Source organism: Chelonia mydas, chromosome 10 (assembly GCF_015237465.2).
Source record: "Chelonia mydas isolate rCheMyd1 chromosome 10, rCheMyd1.pri.v2, whole genome shotgun sequence".
Lineage (NCBI taxonomy): Eukaryota > Metazoa > Chordata > Testudines > Cheloniidae > Chelonia > Chelonia mydas.
The window spans coordinates 61,137,764-61,165,624 of NC_051250.2; the positions used below are offsets into that span (position 1 = coordinate 61,137,764).

The 27,861-nt window shown below is 40.6% G+C and overlaps 1 protein-coding gene across 20 annotated transcripts in view; it reads left to right on the forward strand.

Moving 5' to 3' along the window:
- The window catches only part of MYO5A (myosin VA), a 205,958-nt gene that overhangs the window by 144,494 nt on the left and 33,603 nt on the right, over positions 1-27,861 (forward strand). For 8 of the 20 annotated variants that reach the window (XM_037910148.2, XM_043524710.1, XM_043524715.1 and 5 more), the window contains exons 14-29: positions 69-152; positions 2,361-2,363; positions 5,090-5,251; positions 7,390-7,487; positions 7,873-7,959; positions 8,057-8,165; positions 12,840-13,051; positions 13,999-14,155; positions 16,854-17,093; positions 17,688-17,936; positions 18,964-19,057; positions 20,222-20,370; positions 21,301-21,414; positions 24,717-24,863; positions 25,807-25,863; positions 26,617-26,844. In XM_037910148.2, coding sequence (XP_037766076.1) covers positions 69-152; positions 2,361-2,363; positions 5,090-5,251; positions 7,390-7,487; positions 7,873-7,959; positions 8,057-8,165; positions 12,840-13,051; positions 13,999-14,155; positions 16,854-17,093; positions 17,688-17,936; positions 18,964-19,057; positions 20,222-20,370; positions 21,301-21,414; positions 24,717-24,863; positions 25,807-25,863; positions 26,617-26,844 — 2,190 coding nt within the window. The remainder of the gene's footprint in view (positions 1-68; positions 153-2,360; positions 2,364-5,089; positions 5,252-7,389; positions 7,488-7,872; positions 7,960-8,056; positions 8,166-12,839; positions 13,052-13,998; positions 14,156-16,853; positions 17,094-17,687; positions 17,937-18,963; positions 19,058-20,221; positions 20,371-21,300; positions 21,415-24,716; positions 24,864-25,806; positions 25,864-26,616; positions 26,845-27,861) is intronic. The other 12 variants (XM_043524712.1, XM_037910152.2, XM_037910153.2 and 9 more) reach the window with 3 other exon arrangements.

A 27,861-nucleotide genomic window follows, 5' to 3' on the forward strand; every position in this document is an offset into this window, starting at 1 on the left:
GGTGAATCCTGCAAAAATGAACTCCTAATGAGTTTTTGTAGAAAAAAATCACATTTTTGTGTTTTTAGGTGGAATATCAATGTGAAGGTTTTTTGGAAAAGAACAAAGACACAGTTTATGAAGAACAAATCAAGGTCCTAAAATCAAGTAAGGTTAGTGTTGAGGATTGATTTTTTTTTTTTTCCCCTGACATGGGATGTCAAGTTAAGGGTCAGCTTTTTTTATATAAGCGTTAGAAATGAAAGTTGTTCTCCCCCCCCACGCCCTCGAGTCTAAATGGCCCTCTCCACTTGGGTATAGTTTCTATTTATTTAGTTGTTTGTACGTATTTAGAAAGCTGTGGGACATGATCTAACTCCCATTGAAGTCTGTCTGTATTTAGCCATAGATTTTAATGGAATCGGATTGGAAAATTTGTTTTGAAAACCACAAATTAGAAATTGGCTTGGTATGTTTGCTGCTTTGCTGCTTGGAATATTTTTTTACTTTTAGCCTTACATGAATTTTCAATAAATTTTCACTGTAAATTTGCTTGGGCTTTTTGGAAGATATCAAGGGATCTTGATGGATCAGAATAGGCTTGATTGTTCCCTTGTAAACTGCACACCTTTTGATTTTTAAATGTTTTGTGAAAACAGAATTTTCTTGTCTGTCCAGACCAATTAAACGTAACCAACTACACCTCTACCCCGATATAACGCGGTCCTCGGGATCCAAAAAATCTTACCGCATTATAGGTGAAACCACGTTATATTGGGGTAGAGGGATTAGAGTGTACAAAGACATAATGTGTTTTGAAATTTTACTAGGAAAGATATTTTTATTCCTTTAGGATAAAAATGTTTGTAAACTTGCGAACTAAATCATTTTTGTTAGTAGGGGTAGAGGGTCTCAGGTGGGGGCGCAGGAGGGAGGCAGGAGCTGAGTGAAGCGGCGGTAGCGGCAAAACTGCCCAGCTTGGCAGAGCACGCAGCACCCCCTGGCCGGGGCACGGGAGGCGCGGAGCCAGGGCCGGAGCACAGACCCGCCCCCTCTGGCAGCAGGCACCCGGGCTGGGGCATGAACTTCCAGCCATGAGCTGCCCCCCGGGACACCGCAGCCTGGCCGAGCCCCGCCACGCTGCCCCTGCATGTCTGAATCGACCCCGTTCCCCTTCCCCCCATGGCCCCATTATCCAACCTCTCGGCCCCGGCCTGGCACCCTTAACACGCCGCTCAGAGCAGTATGTGGGAGCCAGACACGCTGATGCGCCGATCCACCGGAGTGCACAGCCCCACGCCCCAGAGCGCTGCTTTACTGCGTTATATCCGGATTCGCGTTATATCGGACCGCATTATATCGGGGTAGAGGTGTATACAAGAAAGCCAGGTTGCCCCTATGTACCTCTTCCAAAAGCCAAATCAAAATGAGAACCCAGTAAAGCAGGAAAACCTACACTGGCTGATCCTTGAAGGTGTGTTTTATTTTTAAACTCCATGGGACTATCCCATTTAAAAACTTTAAAATATTACACCAAGGTATAATGTGTGACATGCTCACTGTTGGAGAAGAGCTACTTTCTCTTAATGGTAGGAATGCTAGCTATTTCTCTTCTGAAATGAAAATGCAAGTACAAAATGTACTTCCTGATGGCAGCTATTGGGAATTTGCTAGCTGTAGAGCTCCAGACAGGTTGGAATAGTACCCATACAATCATTAATGCAGCTGATAGCCATCCCATGGGAAATTCCAATATTGTGTCATTTGTTTACATCCTGAATTGGCATACCAAGTTGAAATATCTAAACTTTTTATGGAATGAGAAGTTACAAACATTTTCTACTCAGCAATGTTTCATTTCAGGTCGATGTTAACCTCTGGTCATGTGAGCTGCTGTGGTGCCTCCTGGGAGTTGTGGTTGTGGATCTGTCATGCCCCTATTCTCCCCTCTTGGCACTGCTGCCCAGCCACAGGAAGAGACTGTCAGGCATCATGGGGATCTAGTCTGGCTCGCGAGCATGGTCCACAGAGAAGAATGGGGGCATGAGGGATCTGGACCTATAACTCCCATAAAGCATGGTGCCAGCTCAGGCAGATGCAGAGATTAATGTCAGCTTGATCCAGTCCCACCTGAAATGAAATGTTTTGATTTTCCCAATGGAAATTCCACCAAAATCAATTTTTTCCTGCAGAAACTTTAGATTTTGGTGGAAACCCCATTATCCAGTGGAAAAATGTTTCTTTGGAAGTTTTTCAGGCAGCCTTAATTATTAGTAACTCTTCACAGTAGCTTTTGATTTTCTGGTTTAATTCCTGATTTTAATCTACTTTTTTTGTTGTGGTTGCTGTTGTTTTCTGGGTTCGCCATACATATTCAACAGAAGGTAAACCTAAAATCTAGTGCATCGCTTATAATTCTAATAATTGCTTACCTCTGCATCATTACAGCTTCTAGAGATTTATGATGTTGTGGAGAAAGTTTGATCTATTCAAAGTGCACGCAAGCATGCTTCCCTAGAAGGGCTATGTAATGCACAACTTGAAGTGTTAGCCTGCTCTAGAAATTAGTCCATGGCACTTATTGAGCATGTTTTATTCCAGTGCATGTAATATATGAGAGTTCTCAGTTTTCATGCTTGCTGCTGGCATGTGTTAGCAGCATGTCTGTGAGATCATCTGAAAAATTCATGTGGAAATGAAAAATGCTTGCTTGTTTCCTACCACATGACTTGTCTGCCCTTTGAGCCTTGTTTTTTTTTTTCTCTTTGAGCACTGCCAGTGCCCTGTGAAACCGAGAGAGGTGCTGAGCCAGGAAAAAACAATGAAGACTCCCTCAGTAGTGCCCTATTCATATGTACAATCTTTAGTTTGATCCTTCAGTTCCAATGGTAAAGAATTGCCATGTGTTGCCCCGGTTTCCACACACAATAGCAGATGATGCCTTAGAAAATGGTGACTTTTAAATTAAGTTGAACATTTTTATACTCAGACCTTCACCTGAGGGGGATAGTGAGCCTCATATATTTGATTCCTTAGAAACACTGGCCCATCAGCAATGCAGAGCCAAGGAAGGACACACTCTTTTGTGTTAGTGCCAGTAGCAGACTCATCTGGATGAAGCTTATTAAGATTCAAATCACAATTGGCTTCCTTACTTAACTGATATAGACCCACACAGTTTGTATGAAATGGCTTGGATATGTCTTTTAGATATCTAGGTAGTTGATATTAATCTTTTTCTATTAGTTCAAGAATTTCAGATTTCTTCTGGCCCCCATATTGTAACTTTATATCGCCCTGGGCAGCTGCATCCTTTTTAAAACACATGATGCTATAGAAATGGCATGAATGTTGGGCTAGCAGACTGCATCACTCTAGAACAGTTCACTCTGGAACAGTTGCACGGACTGTTTCATTGATCATGGTGCACACTCATCAAATTTGATAAGGCAACTAGTGATCGTTCCTTGTGAGCCATACTTAGCTAATTGCTTTATGTTACTGAAAATGTAATGTTCCTATTTCTTGGGAATAAGAGAACACATGCTAGTTTAAAGATTATTCATTTATGGATAGAAGGGCTCAGGTTTCCTTATTCTGGCAATGTTTCTGAGGTGCTACACGTTATCTACCTGGAAGCATTATCTGTAGTTACCTGTATAGTTACTATTGTTTCAGGTTGCTATTATAGCAGAGTTACATTTTGTGATCATTGTCATTTACAGTTGCTGTGAGGGAGGGAAGGGGACCAGAGCTGGGTCCCAGAGGTTGCTTGGAAAGACTGTGCAGGTTCTTTCCCATTCTTGTTGATTGCCAGATAGAATGGATCTTCAGCCGGATAAATCCATCCTCTTTCTAGCTGATGGGTGTATTTGAAAGGTGTTAGACCGGAGTTCTCTGTGGAGCCTTTTGGGCCATTCGTCTCCTTGCTCAGCTAGAGAGGAGCCTGACACACTACTGGAATGTCAGAGGAGGCTTTCCTGATGTTCTCTTCTAGTATCCAAGCTGTCCTATACAGCAGCAGTTCTACACTGAGAAAGCATCTGTAGCAGTGTGTCACAGGGCAGGCCTGCTGGGCAAGTGTGGCACTGCTGGTGCTGCCTGCCTTAGTTTCCCCTCACCCAGGTTTTGTCTGTCCCTGAGATTCCCATGGCTCAGCCCCTTCATCTGGGTTACTCTGAGTCCAATCCCCCTTCAAGGAAACAAGTTCAAACAAAAAGTACTTTCTCCCCACTTGGGCTCCTCTTCAGTCTGTCATGGGCTCATTCCCCAGTCCCTTTTGGGTTACTTTTCAGTCTCTGTCTCTGGGATAGAGCCCTGACTTCCAGGCTCCTTCCCTGGAGTCCCCTCAGTCTCCTGCAGGCCACCACTCAGAGCCTTCCATGGAAGCCTACCCACTGTCTGTGGTTCCACACTCAAACTGAGTTCTCAGCCCTTTTAATGAAATCACCCAGCTAATCAGGACCAGCTGGGGGAAGCAAGGGGGGTGGGATGGCTAATGTGCCAGAGCCCAAATACCCTTAAAGGGATTGGTAACCTGTGACAGTGTCACAGACTGGCTGAGCTGTGAAGCTATTGCTGGCTCTATGCACAAGACTCAAGTCAAGCCAGAATTTGATGCCAAGACATCCACAAATACAAACAATTTTATCATTAAATCAGCACAGGCTTCGACACCTCATGTTGTTCATGCATGTGTGTGCTCTTGCTTACTCTGTCCCATCTCCCCCCACCAAAAGAAAAGCAAACTGCTTACAGAAAATGAGCTAGGATTCTAACCATCTTAGATACTTATAGAAGATAATACCATTCATTCTTTGTACTTCAGCATCAGTACTCTGCTATTTCCATCGGAGGATCTTAAGCAGCACTATAAATAATCAATTAAGTCTAAAACCTGTCTGAGGCAGACTAGTACAATTATACCCATTTCTAGATTAAGTGGTTTGTTCTCTGTGTCACGGTCACACAGCCACTCAGAGCTAGGAAAAAGAACCCGGCATCCTCATTCTCAGACCCACTGCATGACCCTTAGACAGCACTTCTTCCCTTCTAGAATACTCACCCCCTGATCCTGAGAGGTAACTTGTTTTTCCTACTTCTCCACCAGTTTAAGATGCTGTCAGAGTTGTTTCAGGATGAAGAAAAGGCCCTTAGTCCCACCTCAGCAACCCCTTCAGGCCGCACACTGCTGTCTCGCACTGCTGTAAAACCCGCCAAGGCCAGACCAGGCCAAGCAAGCAAGGAACATAAGAAAACTGTGGGACATCAGGTGAGTTGAACCAGTGACTATTTTGATTAGAATAATCTTTTCCCCTCCCCTTCTAGTGTCTTATTGGTCTCATACTGTGCAGCGGTTTCTTGTGATCACTGCTCAGGAGTGTTGGTTCAGACGGAAAGGCCACCATCATGGCTCTCAGCAATAGATTCGGCTCATCCCACTACCTTTTTCTTTTTAAGTGTTGTGGAATCTTTAGCTTCCATCAGGCATCGCCAACAAATGGGCAGTAGGACATTGATTAAGGATCGGACACCAGGATTGCTAGAATATTGATAGAAATCTTCAGCAAAAACTATGCAATCCATGTAAGAGAAGTAGGCCATGTTTGAGCATGTATACTGCTTTAATTTTTTTGTGGGTGGAGTACTTCACGTTCATGTATGATACTTTCATGAAGACCTGCTCTCCCAGCCTTGCGTGGCCACGTAAGAAAGCAACAGTTTACTGTCAGGGCAATATAGGATGGCTGTTCTTAAAGAGGACTTGCTCATCTAACTCTGATAGTAACCATTAGGATTCCTTATAGCTTACAATTTGGACTGTGTAGAGTGTTAGGGCCAGATAAAACACACAGTTAGGGCGAGATTTTCAAAAGAACTCAATGCCCAAACTAAGTGACCATGTTTTCAAAAGAGCTTAGCATGTTGGATGCTCAGCTCCTGTGAAAATCTGATCCCTGGTTACCCTGATTTTCCAAGGGTTCTGAGCTCCCACCAACTTCACTTGAAGACAGTGGGTGTTCAGCACCTCTGAAAATCTGCCCCGAAAGTATAAAGTCCTTACCCTAAAATATCTAGATGTATATATCAAAATTAAAAAATAAATATGCCAATCAGCATGACCATAAAGCAAATCTCCTGCCCCATCACTTTCCATTTATCAACAGTTACAAAGCCGGATTAAACAGATGTCTTGCACTAGGACTTAAAACTTGCCAAATTTAGGCTTTGGCAAACTCTGTTTCAGAGTGGGACCCTGCCCTGAGAAAGTCCGGCCACTCACCTACTGGGGATCTAATAACTGCCAGGAGTAGAGCACAGGACAAAAAGTGGTTTGTTGGCACTGTCAGTCCTCAGTTGGTGTTTTATAGATGATTGACAGCACCTCGAATTGCGCACAGGAACAAACAGGAGCCCTGTTCATCGTTTGCAGCCCAGGTTTATATGCTTGTCAGCCTCCACCACTTTATTAGTGAATAGCCACATTCTGCATTGACTATTCAGGGATAGTTCCAGGTAAAGCCCATTCCTGTAGGTCCGGCTTTTCAGGTGTACCACACCAAGTGGTAATCTAGATACTGGTGTATGGTGCCTATATAAGCATGGGGAACTGTGACAAGGTCCTTATTAGAAAGGCAGGGCTGCAGCCCCTGAGCCAGCCAGAGATGATCCAAAGCATTCAAAGCCACTGTGTTTCTTGGGAATCCAGGACTAGTGATGGATCCAATAAGACCCTAAGACTGAAAAAGTTGAAACAACAGGCATACCTCCAAAAAAATGAAGAGTCACCAATCACCTATCAGTTTCTACAGATCTTTCCTCTGGCAGAAATCTGTTTTGCATCTCTTTCATCTGGATTGATTTTAAACCAGCTGGGAAAAAGTGTCTATTGTGATATTTTAACATGCCTGTTCAAATTGTTGCTGATTTCAGAAACAACATGCAGATTTGGGTGCTAGAATTTATGCTGCCCATGTAAAGGTTCAATACAGAATGTATTCCGTTGTTAGTATTTAACCTCACATTTGGATATGTTGTTGCCCACAAAATAGAATGTAGTTAGAAATTCAAAATAGCTCAGTCTTCCAGCTCCTGCAGCTTGTGTGGTTACACTTCAACTCAAGCATTTGTGTATCGTATGGCAGTATGATTGCCGTTGATTCCACAAGAGTGTTGCAGTGTATATGAATTGCTTCGAAGAACCACCAGAATTTGTAGTATGGATGCATACACTGGGGCAGCACATAATCAAATTGCTCTATTGAAATTTGTCTTTATGCTGGATTTTTCAAGACAATCTCTTTTATCTAATACAAAAAGTTCCCCTTTGAGATCATTTCAAACAAGACTGAGTTTCATCGTATTCTGATTTCCTTTTTGTTGTTTTTTTTTTCTTTTTCTTTTTTACAGTTTCGGAACTCTCTTCATCTGCTGATGGAAACCCTTAATGCTACAACTCCACACTATGTGCGTTGCATTAAGCCCAATGACTTCAAGTTTCCATTCACGTACGTTGGTTCATAAATGGTCTCTGAAAACATAGTATACATCACTCAGCAGCAGAATAGTGTATCCTGAAAGCATTGGGACACACATAATAATAGCAGATGTTTGGGGCTGAATAGAGAGAAAATTATTAGCTGACAGCTTTGTATTTCTCCTTTATGCTGTCTGAGAAGGATACCCACAATTTCATGATTTTCCATTTGGAATTTGATTCAAAACTTGCACTCCTGAAGAATCTGTACTCATGACAACTTCTTTGACTGAAATCTACTAGTTTGCATTTCTAATGTTGTCACCATTTCTGAACTTGGGTTCTCATACAAAACTTGGCTAGAGCTTCACTTAGAAAGTCTGCCATTTGACAGATGTTTTGGTTTTTTTATATAGGTTTGATGAAAAGCGGGCAGTTCAGCAGCTCAGAGCTTGTGGTGTTCTGGAAACTATCCGGATCAGTGCAGCTGGCTTCCCCTCAAGGTAGGTTTGCCATTTCTCAGATTGTTTTCAGAAGAGGCATTTTCACTGTGAGAGGTTTCCGTTGTATGGCTAACACCCTTTCTGTTTCTTGGTACAGGTGGACGTATCAAGAGTTCTTCAGCCGCTACCGTGTCCTGATGAAGCAAAAAGATGTCCTTAGTGACAGAAAACAGACATGCAAAAATTTGTTGGAGAAGCTGATTCTGGTAGTAGAATTGTAGCTTTTAAAACCTATAAATTAGGGCTATCAATTAATCACAGTTAACGCACACGATTAACTCAAAAAAATTAATCACGATTTTAATTGCACTGTTAAACAATAGAATACCAATTGAAATTTATTATATATTTTGGATGTTTTTCTACATTTTCATATATATTGTATCTGTGTTGTAATTGAAATCAACGTATATATTATTTTGATTACAAATATTTGCACTGTAAAAATGATAAACAAAAGAAATAGTATTTTTCAATTCACCTCATACAAGTACTGCAGTGCAGTCTCTTTACTGTGAAAGTGCAACTTACAAATGTAGATTCTGTTTGTTTGTTACATAACTGCACTCATAAACAAAACAATACAAATGTAGATTTTTTTTGGAGGGAGTTACATAACTGCACTAAAAAACAAAACAATGTAAAACTTCAGAGCCTACAAGTCCACTCAGTGCTACTTGTTGTTCAGCTAATTGCTAAGACAAACAAGTTTGTTTACATTTATAGGAGATAATGCTGCCCTCTTCTTATTTGCAATGTCACCGGAAAGTGAGAACAGGCATTTGCATGGCACTTTTGTATCTGGCATTGCAAGGTGTTTGCATGCCAGATATGGTAAACATTCATACACCCCTTCATGCTTTGGCCACCATTCCAGAGGACATGCTGATGATGCTCATTTAAAAAAAAAATTTGTTAATTAAATTGTGACCGAACTCCTTGGGGGATAAGTGTATGTCCCCTGCTCTGTTTTACCTGTATTCTGCCGTATATTTCATGTTACAGCAGTCTCGGATGATGAGCCAGCACACTTTGTTCATTTTAAGAACATTTTCACTGCAGATTTCACAAAATGCAAAGAAGGTACCTATGTGAGATTTCTAAAGATAGCTACAGAACTTGACCCAAGGTTTAAGAATCTGAAGTGCCTTCCAAAATCTGAGAGGGACAAGGTGTGGAGCATGCGTTCAGAATTCTTAAAAGAGCAATACTCTGATGCGGAAACTACAGAACCTGAACCACCAAAAAAGAAAATCAGCCTTCTGCTGGTGGCATCTGATTCAGATAATGAAAATGAACATGCGTCAGTACACACTGCTTTGGACTGTTATCGAGCAGAACCCATCGTCAGCATGGACGCATGTCCCCTGGAATGGTGGTTGAAGCATGAAGGGACATATGAATCTTTAGCGCATCTGGCACATAAATATCTTGCGACGCCAGCTACAAAAGTGCCATGAGAATGCCTGTTCTCACTTTCAGGTGACCTTGTAAACAAGAAGTGGGCAGCATTATCTCCTGCAAATGTAAACAAACTTGTTTGTCTGAGCGATTGGCTGAACAAAAAGTAGGACTGAGTGGACTTGCAGTCTCTAAAATTTTACATTGTTTTATTTTTGAATGCAGTTTTTTTACAGAATTCTACATTTGTAAATTCAACTTTCATGATAAAGAGATTGCACTATAGTACTTGTATTAGGTGAATTGAAAAATACTATTTCTTCTGTTTTTTTACAGTGTCAATACTTGTAATCAAAAATAAATATAAAGTGAGCATTGTACACTTTGTATTCTGTGTTATACTTGAAATCAGTATTTTTGAAAATGTAGAAAACATCCAAAAATATTTAAATAAATGGTATTCTATTATTGTTTAACAGTGTGATTAGTCGTGATTAATTTTTTTAATCGTTTGAAAGCCCTACTATAAATATTGCTTGGAATCCTGAATTATACAGATAGTTTTTGAAAATGTGTTGCTCCCCCTCTACAAATTTGAAATTAGTCATAAGTTATTATTAGTTGATAGGGATTTCAAACAGCAGCCAACACTAGTTTAAGAAAATCATAGTCTCTCTGAGTGTTATATTGTTTGCTGGATTGGGTGACACTCACTTTTCTTTTTGAAGCTTTGGAAGCATCAGGCCTTGGCTGCTATTAAGGATCAACCATTCTTTTTATTGTCAAAAATGGGATGTTGCTTCAGTGAGTGTAAGTCACTTCAGTGTTGATGTGTGTGTGGTGGGGATTTGGTTCTCTGGTCTAGCAGAGACTGGGAAGACAACAATTTTAAGCCCTGGTGGATGGAGGGACTGCCTCACTTAATTTAACAGCAAGTTGTATTAATCTTGAGGTTATAGTCATCCTGAGGATTCAAATATGCAGGAGTCTCTCTTTCCTGGTCCAAACGAAAACCCTTCCACCTCCTTAACAGTTTTCAAGTACATAAAAGGTTGTACAAAGACGGAGAAAAATTGTTCTTGTTAACCTCTGAGGATAGGACAAGAAGCAATGGGCTTAAATTGCAGCAAGGGCGGTTTAGGTTGGACATTAGGAAAAACTGCCTGACTGCCAGGTTAGTTAAACACTGGAATAAATTTCTAGGGAATCTCCATAATTGGAGATTTTTAAGAGAAGATTAGACAGACACCTGTCAGGGATGGTCTAGATAATACTTAGTCCTGCCCTGAGGGCATGGGGCTGGACTAGATGACCTCTCAAATTCCCTTCCACTCCTATGATTCTGTGATTCCTTAATTCCACTTAACACAGTGAGATCCTGCCACTGCCCTACCACCTCTTAGCTGTCTCCCTGCCCTTGCCCTCCTACACAGAGATGTTCTGTGTAAGCTCCCTAACAGCTTTCATGCATGTAGCCAGTTTCCAGGCTAGGGGAGTAGTGGTGAAAATAAACAGCAGGAGAAGGAGACTTTCCAGCACAGGAAAGGCAGGACTAAGAGTATTGACCCAGCCCTGCTTCCAAGAGTGAACAGCTCCCCATCTTCCAATACAGCACCAGCTGCTGGCTCCCCTTAACATTTAAGAATTAGCTATTACTTAAATCATCTGGGTATAAAACAAAATCATTAGAGTTACACAAGAAATTACTGGGGTTCCTGGGGATTAGCCAGTATACAAAGGGTTAATGCATAGCACAGACAGGCTCCAAAACAGGTTCCCATTTATTTCTCAACCGGAAGGTGATTAACCATGACTCAATGCAAGGTATAGGTGAGGAAAAGTAAAAGCACACAGATGACTTGCCATGAAAATTAAAATCAGAAAGCCACCTAGCTTGCTGAGGGGCAGCGTAAGTATCAGTCAATTGTATTATACAAACAAGCATAGAATGCAGTTTATTTTTTCAAGATTCCATTTAAATGCACTTGTGTGCATATGCTCTCCCTGTCATGTGAGTAGATTCCTTTTCTCGTGTGTTACTAAAAGCATTCAAAGCAATAGGAGCAGCTGGAGCTTTCAGCTTGACTGCCAGTGCTTGCATACTGACATCAAATAAAATCAATAGTACCTATTAAATAGTGGAGGTTATTGCTTTACCTGTGTGTTTGTGAGTAAATTTCAAGTCAAAGTACACACAAATGATTTCATCCTGTTTTTCCACCCCTACCCATAGGCCCTCCCAAACCTTGCTTCCTCGCCCACCAAGTGTGCTGCAATCATCTCGACTTGTTCTGTCCATTATGCCTCATTGGTTTTATTCCATACAATTGTACATGAGTGTGGGGGCACAGATATTTCCCCTGGGCTAGTAGGGTTGGTTCTCAGGTTAATAGATATCAAGTCATTTTTTCAAATCCTTTCTAAAACATTTGTACTCTGTAATATAGCTTAAGACTGACTGTTGAGGAAGGTCAGATATCAATTTAAAAATAGTTACTTTAATTTTCCTTTCAATTACTGATTTTTTTTCCTCGTCTCATCAGTTTCACTAGTGTTTCTCCTCAGTTTCATGAGAAATACCAACCTTCCTGATCCTTGTAGCCTGAATATTAACAATGTCCTTCATGTTTGGTTTATATTTTGTTTAAAATTTCCTAGATGTGTACTGGTGTTTATTACAAAGTGGGTGAAAAATGTTGCAAAACTTCACTTTCCAGTTTTTTGGGTAAATATTGGGTTTAATATTGGGGGATGGGAGGACAGAAAAAGTAAGAGTATTAAAAATTAAAAGCAGTGGTTTTTTTAAAGCTATGGTTTATTTCATGAACTGTATATTAACTGTACTTACATGTATGCACATGCATACATGTGAGTGTGTTTCTTCTTCTATGTTATCTTATTTAACAGACAGTCTTACATTTACACTTAGACAAATTTATTACTAACATACACATCTCACTAATGTAATGTATTGATTTTCTTAACAATCGATATTTTCATGTGCCTGAGTGGTCCAAAGTTTGGGTAAAAATCAGTTTAAAAAAAAAGAATAGCTTTTGTTAAACCCAGGGATTTTTCAGTAAAAACTGACGACAAAGTGCCTTAAATATAAGCCGTATTTGGCAGAGGAAATATCAGTCTTCAGTTTTTAGGCACATTTTTAAAAAAAATGAAAACTTTTTTTCTGATTCAGAAAATATTTCCTGTTAGAATAAAGTTGTAACCAATCCTCACATATATATTATTCCTTAAGTTTCCAATTCCCTAACCCTGCTAATTCTAAAAATTTATGCACAGAACATAATAGGGTAAAAAAAAAATCCTGCTTCCTTACCTATTGTAAGTACAGATTTCACTGAAATACTAAATGGGTAGTTTTACCTCTATACTGACTCTGCTTTCAATTCAGCCTTTGAGTCTTCTTTTTTATCCACTATTGTTTAATTCTGTTGCTGATCACATATTTCATCTGAAAATAGGACAAGGATAAGTACCAGTTTGGTAAGACAAAAATATTTTTTCGGGCTGGTCAAGTAGCCTATCTGGAAAAAATAAGAGCAGATAAGCTGAGAGTTGCCTGCATCCGCATCCAGAAGACAATCCGAGGGTGGCTGATGCGAAAGAAGTACCTGCGCATGAGGAAAGCAGCCATCACCATTCAGAGATATGTTAGAGGGTACCAAGCACGATGGTAAGTAGCACACGTGGGGACACTTGCTCTTACATCAGTTCACATTCCTCTAACTAGGTCATTTAACTGTGAGACCTGTCTCCTTGTGCTGATCACTAGGAATCAATTTTTCAGTGTAATGAAGGAAATAGACTAGACTATGCATTCCTCTAAGAGCAGTACCTGCTTGTTTTGACCTTCAGAAAGAAGTAGCTATTTCCCAGCTGGATAACACCTAAGAGCAGTCCATGTTCTGTATTTGTTAAAGTAGAGGAAAAACAGAGTGAGGAAGTCAGTCTGCAGGTGGGGTGAGGCAGGACCCTTGCTTAGACTGAATCCTGCCCTGCCCTTTTCCTGCCACAAAACCTTGTTAACTTTCCACTGCCCTTCTAATGTGGCCTCTCTTTCCAGTGGTGAAGAACCTATCCCTCAGGCCAGGATGCAACAAAGGGGAGACAGGCCAGCTAGGAGTAGATGGCTGATGTGGGTGATGAGGGAACTAGCTGGAGCAGGAAAGCAGGCAGATACAGAGGTGAGGTGGGAGGGAAAAGGAAAGGAATTGAGTCGGGATGCTTTTCAGTGGTCTTGCTGGAGGAATAGGAATTAAGGGTGGACCTGTTTCTGTTGGGGAATGAGTTAGGGAAAGTTGATTAATGGAAGCTGCTTTAAAGAATGAGGGAAGGTGATGAGAAACTGAGAAGAGTGTGTCAGTTCCCCAGTGCAATTTTCTGAGGATGAGTAAACTCTATCTGGGGCTTTTAAGGGTTAATTTTTTAATTTTCCCATGCTGCTGCAGTATAGTAGTAAGCAAACATTGTACCATTGACAGTACTGCAAATAATCTAGAGTAGAATATGTAGAAAACGTAGCTCTTAAGAAAGAGGGTAAAGTTATAGGACTGGGAAAATGTTAGTCAGGGCTTATAAATAATAGATGTAAATTCCATTCCCACCATTTTTCTTTGCCAGCTATGCCAAGTTCTTGCGAAGAACCAGGGCTGCCATCATACTTCAGAAGTTCCAGCGCATGTATGTGGTTCGCAAAAGATACCGTCTCATGCGAGCTACCACTATTGTTCTTCAGTCACTTTTACGAGGTTACATAGCCAGGAACAAATACCAGAGGGTAAGAAGACCCAGTGTTTCATTATTGCTGTTTCCAAGCACCTCCGGGTTAGCCCAAACTGTAGTGTTTCCATGGCGCTCTAAAATGTTTGTGTACAAATTGTCAGACCTTAATGCACACACTCAGTGCCACTGCACGGCCTGAAATAAAGTACTTGAAAATATGAATAATACGATACAATGATCAGACATCTACTCATTATGAGTCCAAATTAATATTGCATACACACATGGACCAGATGATTTAGTAGCTCTTCTTAACCCCTAATTTCTGTGATTCTGACAAACTCTAAAAGATGATTGAGGATGCTAATTTTGATATTAGTGAGCTGTTGTCTGATAGAATAAAAGATTAAAGCCTTGGCTCTCTTTTTGTTTTTCACTTTTTTCATTTACCTGTGCTGATCTCAGTTTGGGGGAGGTTGATAGAGTTCTGTCCTAATTATGATGATATGACATTAAGTGACTATGTTTAAAGAAAAATTAACTGCCCTCATTTTAGAAATTAGGCTTTGCTTTTAAATGTTATAAGGCTAAAAGCAGAATTACTGATACATTGGGATTTTGTGAGTTAGACAACATTTTGCACAGCAATTCTACCTGTAAAGATTGTTTTGCATTGAGTTTTTCAAAGGTCAACTCATCATTCACTGAGAAATTGTCCTACATAGTTGTACTTCTTCTCAAGTTAGTAGATGTAAACATAAAAGCCTGCCAATGCTTGTGTTTGAAATGCTTGTCTTCTGTTGATCAAAAAAATTGGACTGAATGAATTTCTGGACATTTTTAGATTTGTACTAAAGAAAAAATGTACAAGTATGCATACATGCTTGTGTGTAGGTGCACACATACATACACCCATGCGTATACAGTATATCAATCTAACATAACATTGATGTGAAGGTTGTGCCAACGAACGATCAACAGCCAGAAATGCCAGAAAAGTAAGATTTCTCCCCCTGAACTCAGCCATGTTACACATCCTATGTGTTTTATGGTGTACATTATTATTATTTGTTTTATTTCTGCTAGCATTCTGAGCACTGTAATCCAGGTTTTATATTACCAATGCACATAACAATATTAAAACACTGAGTCTCTTAATAGCCTGACAGATGTTTTCAAATATACATTAACTTCCGAAAGTAATGAGCTTCCTCATAAAACTGACAGGTACATCGCATCAACATATAGGCTAAAAGCCATCCCCAGGACATGCAGAACAGATGAGTCAACCATTCTAGATTCCTGAAATTGGCTGAGTGACTCTTATACACACTTCCTTTTCTATTGTACAACAACATTTTATAAACCTGTCACATTCCCTTGTAGTAGATATGGCAAATTACTTCTGAAGTCAACATAAGGGCCAGTCAAACTTACCTATCTAACGATGGTTCTGCAATTATAGTTAATTATTCTCCTTAGTAATCGCAATTAGAAATTACCTATTATAAAATCCTCCCATCACAGATGGAACAAATGATAAATGTAAGACAGATGCATTGATGTGAAGAAGAAATTTTATTAAGGCCTATGATCCTGGGATGACTGCAGGAAGAAACAGAGGCTTTGTTTGCAGTCCTGGGATTCTAGATTGTGTAGTTGTCTTCCTGTGACTAATTGACAAGCTCTCCTTACAGATCACTTTGGTCCATAATATGTGACGCACACATTACCCTTTAGAAGCTAAACCCTTTAGTTCTAACTCTTTAGAGCGAAACTCTCTCATCCTATGGAATTTAGGACCTCCAGACCTTGGAAATCACTAAAAAGCATCCTTAATTCAGCTATCCAAAAAGTAAATAGAAAATTTGTTTGAATATGAAAGATTGGTAGCTAAAACACTGATAACTTCAATTCTAACCCATTTTTTCATCAAACCTGAATTGTTTTTATATTTTAATAAAGAATGTCAAGCCATGTTTTGAAATTTCTACTGTCAGCTGTTCTGGAATTAGGAGGGTGCAAAATTTCTGATTGGAGTAAATGGGGAGGAAAGCATTCCTTTAATGTTTGCAGAACTTCAAAAAAGCTGCATCAATTTTGTTTGATCTTTAGCCAAACAGTAAGCATGAGAAAGCATTAAAAAAAAGTTTCTACAAGTTAGGAATAACTAAAGAAAAAAAAGGCAGGGGGGAAAGAATGGAAATTGGAATTCAACTTCATAAGCTACTACCAACTATTGAAATGCAGAGGAGGTTCATGTATATGTGTATATATTTGGAAGATATGTAGTGAGACTAAACAATAAGTTGCTGAATTTACCTATCTGTCCATGTACCACTGACTTCAAGTGGCTTCATAATAAAAGGGTATAGTAAGAGCAAGATCTAGGCATCCCTAGAACTCTAGGGATGGATTTGTTGTTTTGTCTATAGGTGTTCTATATTCTTGTAATTAACAGGGATCTCACATCAATACAAATGTCCCCAGTTCCTTCCTTCCATCTCTTTCCCTTCATTTTAGCTTTCTCTCATTTCTTTCCCCATCTTCTTCTCTTGCTCCTTAGGTTAATTTATTTTATTTATTTATACTGATTCCCTGGTCCTCTCCTGCTGCCTTTCACCTGCATTTTCTCTTTTCAGATGGATGTGTCTCTAGTTGTTACCTATATATGTCTCCTTGCAGAATGTTGTTAATTTTGTATAAATACAGTGTGTGGCTTTTTCATCTAATGGTTTTGTTTTTAAACGCAGATGCTTCGAGAGCACAAGGCCATTATTATTCAGAAACACATGCGGGGCTGGCTGGCTCGTGTGCACTACCGTAGGAGCTTGAAGGCAATTGTCTACCTGCAATGCTGCTGCAGGCGTATGATGGCCAAGAGGGAGCTGAAGAAGCTGAAGATAGAGGCACGCTCTGTGGAACGGTACAAGAAGCTCAATATTGGGATGGAGAACAAGATCATGCAGCTGCAGCGTAAAGTTGATGAGCAGGTAAATGCCCCAAGAGTGAATGATCAGAAGTCTCTCATCATCTGCGTCAATATTTGAAGTATGGGCAATTGTTGGAAAAATACAGTAATTATTGAGAGCAGAATTTTTCTTTAAAAGGAATCAGTTTTCTTCTTTAGTCAGGAGAAATATCCCTTTCCATAGAGGGGAGAGTGGATCAGTTTAGATGTGAATCAGTAGATAATGTACCTTTCCATACCATTTCCATACGTAAGAATGGCCAAACTGGGTCAGACCAAAGGTCCATCTTGCCCAGTATCTGACAGTGGCCAATGCCAGGTGCCCCAGAGGGAATGAACATAACAGGTAATTATCTGGTGATCCATCCCCTGTCATGATACACTTTTTTCAGGGTGTTGAATGGAAAACAAGTTGCTGGGCATGCATGGGCTTTGTCTGATTTTAACCTGGGACATGAAGGTTTGGATGCTGCTATCTTCCTGGCCAAGCATCAAGTGTTCTGTGGATAAATAGAGTGATTCAGTCTGTCAATATAGCACCTTTCACCAGCACTAACATTCTGATTAAAACAAAGCTATTCTAAATGCACATATGTCTTCATTGTGTTTTGTAAAGCATAAAGACTACAAATCCCTGCTGGAGAAACTAACTAGCCTGGAAACCACGTACAACACAGAGACTGAGAAGCTGCGGAGTGACGTGGAAAGGTTTCGTATGAGTGAGGAGGAGGCTAAGAATGCCACCAATCGTGTGCATGTGCTCCAAGAGGAGATCGCCAAGCTTCGAAAGGAGCTGCACCAAACACAATCTGAAAAGAAGACAATTGAGGAATGGGCAGACAAATACAAACAGGAAACAGAGCAGGTGGGAACTCCCTACCCCAAAATACCAAAGTTTTAGAAACAGCCTGTCTCTAAAAGCCCCATTGGTTTGCTGTTCCTGAGATCTTAGAAATTCACAGTTACTAAAATTATCCTTTTCCTTTTGTTGTTCTTGGGTTGAGTACAGCATATGGAGTAGTACAGGAAGCTTGCTGATTGGAGCATTTTTCAAAACTAGAAACATAGTGAATTGATCTGACCTCAAGCTGAATGTGTCCCCCAAGAACAATGATTCTGTTACTTCCCCACCCATCCGTTTTTGGAAATCTGTGTGGCACTCAGCCTCTATCAAACTGAAAACATGTTACTTCAAAACAATAAAATAAAACAAACAATTTTCCATTTAAATTTGTTCAAATTTTTGGGTCCTTTGCTAAAGAAAGAGTTTCCATAGAGCAGTCTTGTAACTGTCTATAGGTGTGGTCTGCAAACACAGTTTTTGTACTGGTATTAATATGTATGTTAGGGGAAGCATTTACTAGCAATACAATTACTAACACAACTCCTAATGTGACTACAGGTATGCTGGTATAAAGGTGCCTTATGCTGGTAAAGGGTATGTACCACTTTGGCTATATCAGTATGGTTAAAGCAGTACAACTTTTGTTTGTAGACAAGCTCTTGGATCACACCGCCATCAAATCTTAAGAGGTATAGGGCAGAATCATTGAATTTGTTTCTAATCTATGTGTCTTTCGATGCAATACAATTTAAATGGCATTCCCGGTTAAACACTCCAGGCTCTTGTGTTCATTGGCCTCATCTGATCAGAAATTCAGTGTGTGATGCATGCAGGAGAGGGTGCGATTGGGATGTGAATTAAGAAGTGAAGGTGGCACTTTAGCTCACTGATCTTATTTTCTGAAGGACAGTTAAAAACATCGAATTTTTGATCTCTTACTACAAGAATGCAGTGGAGTCAGATCCTTCAGAGCTTTAGGTGCACAGATTAAACACATTCCTGTGACTGCAATCCTTATCCTGAGCCAAACATTCTGTTGTTTTTACAGTTGTTATCAGAACTAAAAGAGCAAAACTCATTACTGAAAAAGGAAAAGGAGGAGCTCAATTGTCGCATCCAGGATCAGGCCAAGGAGATGACAGGTCAGTTCTGTTCACTTCACTTTCTTTTTTGGTTTGTTTCTTCTTTTGTAAAGCGACTCAGAGCTGGTTAATCTGCTGTGGTTTATTAACTACGTTTCCCTTTAGAATGTAATTTACAACTGTAATATAGGACCACATGTGCTATACAACTGTTGATAGTTTGAGTGTTAAGTATGCCCGAAGATATATTTTTTAAAAAAAGTAAACTAGTTCTGACTGTTGTTAAATATAATTAACCCATTGGGGTCAAATGATCAAAAGTGGTCTACTAAATTGTGAATGCAAATTCCATACTTGGATATGCAGCTTGATACTTGACGTACAAAGTGAGTAATTACACACTTAAATTCTTTTTAAATGCACAAATGTGGTATTTGCACACTCAAGTTGAGGCAGCTGGGCTCTGTAAACTGGGCTCTGTGTCTGTACAGAGCTGGCACAGGGCTTATGATTTTTGATGATTGCTTCTGAACCTCGTCTCTGAAAAAAAAAATCATTTCTATTTGGAGAAAACTAATCCCCTTTATTGCAATCACACAAAGACACACACACATCATCATCTTTGTTGGGTTGTCTGTTGCTTTCTAAACTCTTGTCCAGCACAAGATTGCACAGTTCACTTTGGTCCCTGCATTATCCAGAGCATCAGAGAAAACCACACACAGACCAACGCCTATTTTTCTAATAGCGCTCAAACAAATAACAGATGTATTGTTGCATCTTAGTAAGTGACTTTGTGGTGAGCACCTAATCGTAACTGGAGAAAGATGCGGAAGAACCAAGACTATCCTTGTTTTACATTGAAGATATATACAAATGGAGATGCCATCTTCAGATACTAGACTAATACAGTACAAAAGCAGACTAGGATAAACAGTTTTACTGCTGCCACCCCAAATTATTAGGTGACAGACAATGGAGAAGACTTTACGGAAGTGAACCCTAGTCCTTTTTGTCTTTGATGCAGCACTTTCCTGCAATGGCATAAATATTACAGGCTTGTTTTGTTTTTAAACAGCACAGTTTGTACAGTATCTGTGTTCTTTGCATACTTGTGCATAGTGTCTTGCTTTATACTGTACCTGTGGAATATGGACATCACAGATTAAATAGGTTCCCAAGATCCATCTTGTTCACACCTTGGTATCATCTGTTTGGTGACAGAGACCATGGAGAAGAAGCTTGTTGAGGAAACGAAACAGCTGGAGCTAGATCTGAATGATGAAAGATTAAGATATCAGAATCTTCTGAATGAGTTCAGCCGCTTAGAGGAGCGCTATGACGATCTCAGGGATGAGGTGAATCTGATGGTGGTAAGTGATTTCAAATATAGCAAAACTGTGTCCTGTTTGCGGACAGTATTTTAGCACAACTTGGTGAAATAATGTAGGGTCAGATTTTGTTCACAGATCTGTGCATGGGAATTGTTTGCCTGTGTGCCAGAGCAGAATTTGCCCCTTAAACATTAGCTCTTAAATCTGATGGCTTTTGCTCCACCAAAACACTTCATGTTATCTAACCCAGCAGTTCTGAAGTAGGGATCCACGGCTCCTGAGAGGCTGTGACTTGGTTTCAAGGGGCTTCAGGGCCCCGAGGCTGAAGCGTGGGGCTGGAACCAGGAACTAAGCCACAGGAAGCCCTGAGCCCCAGTGCTTCCCCGAGAGGTAGAGCCTCGGCGACCCCCGTGGGCTGAAGCTGGGAGTGGAGCTGTGGGGAGCCCCAAGCCCTGGCGCTCCCCCTGGATTGAAAGCCCTGAGCTGTGGTTCTCTCGCACAAGGCTGAAGCCCTCAGCCCCCTCCTTCTCCCACCCAGAGCCCTGGTGCCCCGCGGGGCAAAAGCCCGGAGTACTCCCACCTGGAGCCCAGCACGCACCCTCACACCTGCCCAGTGGCTGAAGTCCACAGCCCCAAGCCCCCCCTGCAGCTGAAGCCCTGAGGCCCCCCCACACACACCCAGTGGCTGAATCCAGGAGCCCTGAGGGTGTCCCCCCCGACTGGGCCCTGGAGTTTTTATAGTATATTGGGGGGTGGGCGGGAAGCTCAGAAAGAAAAAGGTGGAAATCCCCTGCTAACCCATTTTTAAACTTCTTTTCGGGGCCCAGGTGGCATAGAGGAACCAGAATCTCAAATCTTTCCCCAAAGTTATGGTTGCTGTGGAGTAACTCAGAGCACTAGAAGCTAAGCCACTGGGTTATGGGCAGGTGACTATAATGCTGGTACTGACTTATTTTATTTGCACTTCAGAGCATCCCCAAGCCTGGGCACAAAAGAACGGATTCCACACACAGTAGCAATGAATCTGAATATACATTTAGCTCTGAGATTACAGAGACAGAAGACTTACCACTGAGAATGGAGGTAATGTTAGAGGAAACTCCAGTACTTTTCACTAATCACCAGCAAATCTATGCCCATCTTTTCTTTGTGACTGGCAAATCTTAGTATCAAGAATCTAGTGCTTTAGTCCACCATATCCCATTTTCTTTATGAATGGCTCAGTATAGAGTTGTATCTCGGTAATCCTACAAAAAAGATTTCAGTAAAAATATATTTTTAATTTTCTTTAGATTACAATAAAGGAATATAGGGTAGTTGGTCACACAGCGGCCTGATTTACACGTGACATAGTCGCCCTGCAACTTTTGAGGGCACAATCAGTTGCATGCTCAAAAGTGGGCGCTCAAAAACAGCTTGGGGCTGACTGAAAAGCAACTTCTATTCTATATATTTAAAAGTTCAGAGAGGCACAAGTAGCTAATTATTCTCTCAATAACTGTGCCGAAATAGGAAGGTAGCTATAAATTTCATAGCTGATTACTACTCAGACGTACAGAACTGTTGCACCAGTGTCACAAAATGCCGTGCAATTCTCGTGCACTTTATCAGTGAAGTTCACTTCAATGGAGACTGGCCACTCAAAGTTCTATGCATCACTTAATGCCCACATTAAAAGGCTGTATATATGGGCCTTTTTCACTGGGGTGAATTTCACTCTGTGAGGAGAACATCATGTTGGATTTTTTTTTTCTATGCGATACAGAAGAAGAAAACTTGAAAGGTGCCTCATTACTGTAACCTCAAGTATGCATTCATTTGAATCCTGGATTATTTGGAATTTTTCCAGAATTATTAGTCAGCTCTTCTACTGCCATAAGCAGTTAGTACTAATTATGGTGTAAATTCACGTGTATCTGCAACTTTTTCTTAACATATCTCAAGGTTCGAAAAAAAGCCCATACACAGAAACTTCTTTTGATATGACTACAAACATGCCAAAGAGCCATCAGATTCCTGAGCTGGCATGTGCTATGCCAGGCAAGAGATGGACAGTGTTTTCTACTCAAGCTGGGGACATTTTCTTTTCTTTTAGACTTCTGATTTCACTCTTGACTGTGGGTGGTCATACAGCATGTCACTCCTTCCTCACCTACTGAATAATGGTGATTTAGAGGGACAGAGTTCGGCTCTGTCTGGTGTCTCCATAGTTGGGTTTTACTGATTGCCATTATTGTTCCTGCAATTCCTCCTTAGGCAGACTGTTGACATCAAGTTATAGCTTGTGCAGATCCTCTAGATGTCATGTATTTCTACTTCCATTTTTCATAAGAATGGCCATACTGGGTTAGACTCGTGGTCCATCTAGTCTTCTGACAGTGGCCAATGTAGGAGGCTTCAAAACGAGTGAACAGAACAGGGCAGTTATTGAGTGATCCATCCCCTGTCATCCAGTCCTAGCTTCTGACAGTTGGAGGTTTAGGGCCACCCAGAGAATGGGGTTGCGTCCCGGACCATATTAGCTAATAGCCATTGATGGACCTATCCTCCATGAACTTATCTAATTCTTTTTTTGAACCCAGTTATACTTTTTGCCTTCACAACATCCTCTGGTAATGAGTTCCACAGGTTAACTGTGCCTTGTGTGAAGAAGTACTTCCTTTTGTTCGTTTTAAACCTGCTACCTATTTATTTCATTGGGTGACCCCTGGTTCTTGTGTTCTGTGAAGGGGTAAATAATACTTCCTTATTCACTTTCTCCACACCATTCATGATTTTATAGACCTCTCTCATATACCCCCCTTAGTCATCTCTTTTTTAAGCTGAAGAGCCCCAATCTTTTTAATCTCTCCTCATATGGAAGCTGCTCCAGACCCCTAATCATTTGTTGCCAGTTTCTGCACCTTTTCCAATTTTAATATATCTTTTTGGAGATATGGATATGGGTGCCCAGAACTGCACACAGTATTCAAGCTGTGGGCATACCATGGATTTATATAGTGGCATGATATTTTCTGTTTTGCTATCTATTCCTTTCCTAAAGGTTCCTAACGTTTTTGTTCGTTTTTTTGACTGTTGCTGCACATTGAGTGGATGTTTTCAGAGAACTATCCACAATGACTCCAGGATCTCTTTCTTGAGTGATAACAGCTAATTTACACCCCATCATTTCATGGGGTAATTTACTTAGCAGGACACTGGCCTAGTGATACCTCATCTTTATGGATAGATGGAAACTGTCATGTGTAGTGTCATGTAATAGCATTTCTCATGAGATCCAAATGTTTTTTCTCACATTGGCTGCAGCCTTATTTAACTGCTTTTTTATTTTTTTTCAAAATCATGCTTCACAGCAATTTTGTTCTTTTGAATGTTAATGAATAAAGTAATCCACACAGGACTGTGTGCAGATAGAGAGATTAAATCTTCATTAATTTAACCTATTAAAAATGAAGGCTAACAATAGTAAACAGTATCCAAGAAAGTAGAGATAATTTCAAGCCAGAACCCCACTTTTAAACACCCTCATTTTCTATGGAATTTGTATCTGGAGGTTTTTGTAGTTTGTGACCATTATATACTAATATGTTATAAATGCTTTGTTTGCTTTATAAGTGCATAGTTGTATCTTTTCTAATATCCTTTCTAGGCTTTAAAGGATTAGGGTGCACTCCACAGTAACTGCTTAGTCTTCATTGAAACATGATAAGCTATAAAATATTTGCCTCCAACAAGTTCCATTACAGCTTTGAATTACACATGATGGCCTTTACACCAAGATACCAAAAGAAGGCTAGTTGATTAATCCAAGTGTATACAGTGCAGCTACAGTAGTACAAGAAAAAGGGCAGGAAACTTCTGAATGTACCCAAATCACTTCCTTCTAGTCATTTTTATATTTCACACTCCAGTTTATTGGGTTGCTTAATGGTGGGTCCAGATAAAGAAATTATGCAATATATTGCTTTTAACTAAAGAACCTAACAATAATAGTTTAAAAAATTAGGAGAAGTTTGCCTGTAGTTAGTTTGTTTCATAGTGAATCTAACCACAAACTTATTTCTTTTCTCCCGTCTCCTCTCCAAACAAGTAAGTAAAAGAGGTATGATTAATTAGACTTTATGCCTTAGAATTAGTATCTAGTTATTTCTGCCTTTAAAGCTCTAGGCTAGATACCTTTTATACTAGTCAGTTCTTTTTAAAATAACCTTTTGAAGGTTAGTGATACATTATGGATGCCAATATGTAGCTCTCAGAATCAAGTAACATGTATATGCCCCTAATCATCCTGTTTCTCCAGTCTTTCTCTCCTCTCTTCTCACAATACCCTTTGCGCCTGACATGGAATGGTGACCCTTCTTGACTCCGCTGTGTTCTTCCTCAAGCAGGAGCCAAGTGAGAAAAAGGCACCGCTGGACATGTCTCTGTTCCTCAAGCTGCAGAAACGGGTTACAGAGCTGGAGCAGGAAAAGCAATCCTTGCAGGATGAACTGGACAGGAAAGAGGAACAGGCTCTCCGCACCAAGACCAGGGTAGAGTGCATCTAGCCAGTCACATGAGGACCTCGTGTTGTTCCCACCTTAGTAACATATAGACAATTTGGCCTGCTGAATGGTTTCTGTAAAACCATCTGCTCCATTAGTACTTACTTTGTTTGGCCAAAAGTTACACGCCTGAGTACCTAAATTCAGTCTCCTAAAACCAGGTTGTGGCATTTAAAATAAGTGGGCGGATCTTAGAAAGACAAGGGTGAGGTAATATCTTTTATTGCACCAACTACTTTTGGTGAGAGAGACAAGCTTTCAAGCTTTTTTCTGGGCTGATTTTGGTTTATTTCAAAGTTTATTTGGTTTATTATTAAGGAACCCACTATTAAACTCGATGGGAGCTGAGGGTAATCCGTGGCTTTGAAAATCATGACACTTATATTAAGCGCTCTGACACTTAACACTCTACTTAAACAATTCCTCGTTCTGTTCAGTATTTACCTTACAGGAAGAATCAAGCCAAAGAGTTTGGATCTGAATCCAGACCCGAAGATTATGATCGTTCAGATCTGGGGGATTTTTTTAGGCTTGCCTCTGATTTATATTCTTGAAATACTTCTAGAAATATGAGTCCTATTTTGGCAACTGATTCTCATTTCCCTTCTGTTGATGGATTTCTTGAGCCTCTTTGCATTTAGTATTTAGAGTAGATCTTCTCTGTCCCTATTCAAATAACTTTACCAGTTTGCCCCTGATTTTATTTATCTTTGATAAGCACAATAAGTAAATGAAACAAGGCAATGTAAACATACCGCACAAAATACTCGGAGGTATAGGGCTAAATACACTGTATTCAGTTTCCCAGGAAGGATAGCTTCAACTCCCATCATGACTGCAAAATGCACATTTTTGTTTTTCTGCCTTGACTCCTGTTAGTAACAGATGAAGGATGGAATTTATTTTTACTTTTGTCTGTGTTCTTTCCTAGGAGGAGGAGGAAAGGCCCCCAATGAGAGGCGCAGAGCTAGAATATGAGTCACTCAAGGTAATTCTGGATAGGAGGCTTCTGGTATTTAAAGGATTAGTAAGAATGTTATCACCAGTTACACTAGCTAGGATAGTAAGTACTATCTTTCCTGCTTCAGGATGTAAGTCAACTGGAGAAAGAATCAGGAAGAACCTCCTCAATAGACATTTTATTGCATAATTGTTCACTGTGAGCTGTAGGAAGGCATGGCAGGGGACTACACTACTGGAATTGCTCCTTACACACAGGACTTCCCTGTAGCTGGTTAAACTGCTTTGTATAATAAATATACCAATGACCCTAGCCTATGGCTTTGCTGATATTGTTGCAGATGATGGACCATGCCAAACAGACGATCATGTCCCAGTACCATAGTTTGTTTGAGAGAGTCACATGCTGCTAGCATCTTCTGCACAGTGCAGAATCTTGATAGCCCTGCTAGGCACAAGCTGGCTTGGGTCTAATAGAAATTCTTTAAAAATTTTGTGTCAAGGGAAGAGTAGAGGAGGAAGAGATTAATGGACATTTTTCAGTTGAGCCTTTTTAGGGGCCAGCGCGGGGGTGTTTCTGGTTTTGTACTTCAGACAAAGGGTAGACCAGTTAGTGAAATCCTTCTAGGCACTGTTCCCTATGGCTAAGAGATCAGGAAAATGGGAGAGATTTTCCCCATAGTTTTAACACTTCTGTCCTGTGGTTCGTAATTCTGTGTAACTGTTGTGGAGGAGTAGAAGGGGTTCTGCTAAGTGATGGGGATGTCTTTTTTCTTTGCAGCGTCAAGAACTTGAATCTGAGAACAAGAAGCTGAAGAATGAGCTGAATGAGCTGCAGAAGGCCCTTTTGGAGAAGAGCTCTCCAGAGGTGACTGCTCCTGGTGCCCCTGCCTACCGAGTCCTCCTGGATCAGCTGACCTCCGTAAGTGAGGAACTGGAGGTACGCAAGGAAGAAGTCCTCATCCTGAGGTCTCAGCTGGTGAGTCAGAAGGAGGCTATTCAACCCAAGGTAAGTAACAGCCTGCAGATGTCCTGGGAAGTAAAGTTAAATTGCAGCATTAAGCTACTACTTTTTACCTGGGAGTGTTGTGATGATTTTCTTAAATGAGCCAGATCAGTTTCCCTCCCCAGTCTACCCATGGTCCTTTAAAGCCTTTCTAGGAGTGAGCAGGGGTTGTTATAAGAACACAAAATTAGAATAGGCCAAAGTGGGAGATTCCATAACTAGACCGATTTCTGGCCTACAAGCCAACTGTTTTCCTTAACATATCTCTAGTTAGTCAGACCAGGGCTGATTTATTGACATTTGGCCAAGATCTTCAGAAGATGATTATCTACATGAGAAATTGACAAAGAATGTAACTTAGCCCTGGTCTACACTGGGGGGTGGGGGGCGGTCGGGCGGTCGATCTAAGTTATGCAACTTCAGCTACATGAATAACGTAGCTGAAGTCGACATACTTAGATCTACTTACCGCGGTGAGTCAACTGCTGCTTCTCCCCTGTCAACTCCGCCTGCGCCTCTCGCCACAGTGGAGTACAGGAGTCCACGGGACAGCCCTCGGGAATTGATTTATTGCATCTAGACTAGATGCGATAAATTGATCCCTGCTGGATTGATTGTTGCCCGCCAATCCGGCGGGTAGTGTAGACATACCCTTAGAGTTTGGTTTAACTGCCAACAATATTTCTTTCCCTTGACTGCTAAATGCATGCTTAATTGTTAACTTTATTCAAACAAAGTGTTAAAGCCTGGATATATTTAGAAGTTGGCAGCAAAAATAATTGAAGAGCATCGACTGGAATTGGAATTGGAATTGTGTATTTCTGTTGCAGAAAACTCAGAGCACCTCCCATCATTTAAATTAGTTACTCTGCTAGCAATGCAAAAATCACTGTCAACTGCTTGCTGGTGCGATTCAGCTCGAGCGGCACTAGCCCCTTATGAATATTTAGGTCAGTTGGCAAACTTACCACACTTCCCAGAAAGCCTCCTATATTCCCCCAGCTCATAGTTCAGTAGGAG